The 3735-nt window shown below is 33.8% G+C and overlaps 1 protein-coding gene across 1 annotated transcript; it reads left to right on the top strand.

The window, feature by feature from the left end:
• The first annotated feature begins 918 nt into the window (after window positions 1-918).
• LOC112465527 (cell wall protein DAN4-like) lies at window positions 919-3735 on the top strand. The gene is made up of 3 exons (XM_025033095.1): window positions 919-1130; window positions 1565-2218; window positions 2622-3735. The coding sequence occupies exons 1-3, from the start codon at window positions 1065-1067 to the stop codon at window positions 3249-3251; spliced, it is 1350 nt and encodes a 449-aa protein (XP_024888863.1). The 5' UTR covers window positions 919-1064; the 3' UTR covers window positions 3252-3735.

Genomic DNA, 3735 nt, shown 5'->3' with positions numbered 1-3735 from the left:
GTTTATTATCTTCGTTTTTAATTAAGAGATATATGTATGGTATTGGCAAATTATGTGAAATATATATATTTAATAAAAATATACTGTCCGATTATCGGTAAATGGAAGAAAATGTTTTACAAAAATTTTAAATCGATTACTTATAAATTCCAATTAAATTTGATAACTCCATTATTTTAAAATCCGTTTCAAAAATAGAAATTAAACAGATATGATATTTTTGGTGAATTTTGTATCTTTTTTAATACAGTTTTTGTGCTTAATTTGAAATAAAACTTTATATTATCACTTTGGGAGAAAATTTGAAAGTTAAGGTAAGGCAAAGAGTGAACAATGAAAGTAATCGGATAGAAGAAATCTATTTCTACGCAATAATAATATTTTTAAAATGTAATGTTGGATCTGTTGATTTGTTAGCGTATTTTAGCGATGAAATTGACAGTTATTGCATAAATGAGAAAGCCGATACGCGTGTGTTAATTATTACAGTAGACTTGACTAGGCAAAAACTCTAATAAAATATTTCAGTATTTTAAAATTAATCCTATTGTCAGTGAAAATAGTCGTGAGTTATAAAAGTTCCTCATGTGTAGATCTAGCATCTGATTATTCAATTCCTTTCGGCAACTAATCAATATACTATAATTAAAAAATGTCAGATTTGAGATTTGAACCGTGGCGCCCGCGGCTCACCCGGGAGATTGATGGAGGGGAACACGCATTCTAATAAGGAGCCACATACGTGTGACACACATGGCTGCGTTCGGGACGTTCGGGTACACATAGGTATACTCCCTTCTCCTTCTCCTTCGCTGAGATAGAAAGAGAAGGGAGTATACTCGTGTACACTCGGATGACGTTTCCGAACAGCCGATACGTGTCTCACATTCATTTGTTCATTTGCGTCGATCCTCAACGTCACATCTTGTTGTTATATTCGCATGCAGTAGCTTGGGAACTTGATTTGACAAAGAAAACAAAAGATATCAGTTGCTACATCTGTACCTGTAATGCGTTAATCTAATAATTACTTCATTTGGACAGTGTTTGAGTATAATAGAAGCATGTCATTAGAGAAACTTGAAACTAATCAAGATTCAGCGAAAAAGCAAACAATGGAAGAAGAGCAAGTAAGTTCTTGAGTTTTTTTTCTCAACTTTGTTAATGTTAACCACGTGTTATGATCGAAGACGTTAGAGAGTAGAGCACATAAGATTTTGTATAAACAAATCGATAAATTCATGACATTTCCTAAGTCCTAAAGCGAACAGTTCCACGCGTTCTATATAACAAAGAAAGTTTATGAACATTCACACATCAAATCTATTTTCCACTAGCACGTGTAATCTGAATGCAATTAAAAGTTATTAGTGCAAAAAGTCTACTTCGGACGAATGTGTTACTTGTATCAGAATTCAAGACAGAACTCTGTTTATATATGTAATATAAAAAACATTTTAAAAAATTGGACTTACATGTACACATACATCAAGGATCAAAGTGCTGTTATAGAGGTGAAGAGGGTATAAAATTATCAATAAAAGGAATACCGTCTTTCGGTCAGGTTCCGATGTCGTCTGTCGCGTGCGTATTATCCACGAGCGAAGGAAGCAAGACAACCGAGACTACTCCGTCAACCAAAGCCGCGAATAATACACCGGTCGCTCCGCTCTCCCAGATTTTCTCGAGCTCGAGTGCCACACCGCTATTCAACGGGTCGAAGACGACGATAGCATTCGACACGGACAAACCGTCGTTGTTCGCCGCAACGGACAGCAAGCAGCCAGGATTTGCCATGCTCGAGAACAAAATTTCAACGTTCGGCGGTAATACCGAGAGTAAACCAGCGATTTTCGGTGCGATAACGATGTTGCCCGTATTCAATTCACCACCGCTCGCGACAACTCCTCTACCAACATTCGACACACTGTCCAACAAGACTACTTCGTCGCCCTTCGGATCATCTAATGCCTCGGCTTTTGGAAACAGTACCACACCCGCTTTAGGAGGTGTTACGACAACACCTACTATAGTCTCAACCACAAAGCCAGGCGAGACTAATGCGCCGAACTCGTCTTTGTTCACGTTTGGTTCGGCTTCGTCGCAACAATCGGCAAGCAGCGAATTTAACTTCTCTGCGAATGTTAATCCACCACCGTCCGCGTCGTCTGCGAAGCCACGTCGTCTGCGAATCCATTCGGTGGAATTTAAAGATCGTGTAAGACTTAGGCAAAAAAGCAGTTTACTAATTATTCTTGAAATTTGACTCAAAATTGTGACAATTTTTATTTATGAAATTGATTGTGATTAATAAAAATAGCTGTATTTATGTTTTTCTCCTACAATTTGGCTATTTATTCAACTTTTTTTTTATCATTTAACATAGTGTTATTTTTATTTAAAAATAGATATATCAAATACAGGGTGTCTCAAAAATCTCTGTATTTTTAGTTAAATCCAATTTCAATTGGCTCTTATCTATGCATTTAAACATGTTGTTACATATTAAGATATTTGATTGAAATTTAGTCTATTTTATTAAAAAGTACCGAAACTTAGGACATTTGCATTTTGATGTTGATCTTTTTTTTATCATTTATAAGTAAATTAATTATTTTCAGATTTCTGACGAAAAAGAAGTTAAGAATATCTCTACTGTGATTACCTCGGAAAAGGAGCAAACAGTATCTTTGCCATTTTTATCGAATATCAAGAGCTGTTCTGAAACACAGATTAAGTCAAGTACACTTGACCATACATGGAGAATTAAACAATTTAAGTGTCTTTATGAATTTGTGAAGATGATGGAGTCTCCACCATTTCCAGAAACTGGTCAATACCGGATTCAAATGGAACGTCAATATGTGCCTCACTCTCCAACGTATAATGTAGTATGCTTTTATATACTTACTAGTAATACATTTAACGGTTTATGTATCACTACTATAATGCTACCGTCTGGAGAAGTTGTATCATCAAAATCCATTTCAGGTTCTATATCGAATAACACATTGTTAATTGAAATCCTGGAAGACAAGCTTCTGTCAGCGTTAGATCATATAGATACGCTTACAATACATTGCAAATTTGAATTTTTTTGTAATGTAGTAAATAAAACTATACGTTTGAATTCACTACCATCTTCAAATAAAGTTTCAGAAGACGTGACATATTTTAAAGACTTGACTTTTGATGAGTTTCGGTCTAAAAAAAACAATATTTTGATAAAAAAATTAGTTGATGGAAAATAAATGGTACATAAAAAAATTGTGTACCAACGGTAGTTTAACTGTTTCTGAATAAATAAAATGTATGGTAAAAGAAAAACAATGTGTTATACGAAAAACGTGCGCTACCAACAGTTACTTTAAGAATATCTGCCTTACATATAAGGAAAAAGAAAAGGATAAATGAATGGGTAACATATATAGTGAGGTACAACCTTGTAAACGAATTTTTTTTATAAATTATACCTGGCTCAATAATGTGACAATGTGATTATGACATGTTTTAAAAAATTATTAACAGCTGATGAGAATAATGATGTATCAACTTTAAAATTAACGTGTAAATTATGTGCCACGGTTATTTTATGATTAAAAATGCTATGAAACGTCACCATTTATGACAGATAAGAAATTAACTTTGGCTAATACTGGATTCATATAATATTGCAGTCTTTAATATAAATTTATAGAACATGAGGTATTTTATTTATTTATTTAGTAAACATTC

Source organism: Temnothorax curvispinosus, unplaced genomic scaffold (assembly GCF_003070985.1).
Source record: "Temnothorax curvispinosus isolate PA1 unplaced genomic scaffold, ASM307098v1 QBEX01015299.1, whole genome shotgun sequence".
NCBI lineage: Eukaryota > Metazoa > Arthropoda > Insecta > Hymenoptera > Formicidae > Temnothorax > Temnothorax curvispinosus.
Note: the sequence above shows the minus strand (reverse complement) of the source record. Positions and strands in the feature narration are given on the sequence as shown.

Excerpts from the sequence above, each read along its gene's own strand:
- LOC112465527 (XM_025033095.1), top strand. The coding sequence starts at position 1,065 with ATGTCATTAGAGAAACTTGAAACTAATCAAGATTCAGCGAAAAAGCAA. Across the intron at positions 1,131-1,564 it reads AAACAATGGAAGAAGAGCAA|GTTCCGATGTCGTCTGTCGC; the intron begins GTAAGTTCTTGA and ends TCTTTCGGTCAG. Across the intron at positions 2,219-2,621 it reads CGGTGGAATTTAAAGATCGT|ATTTCTGACGAAAAAGAAGT; the intron begins GTAAGACTTAGG and ends AATTATTTTCAG.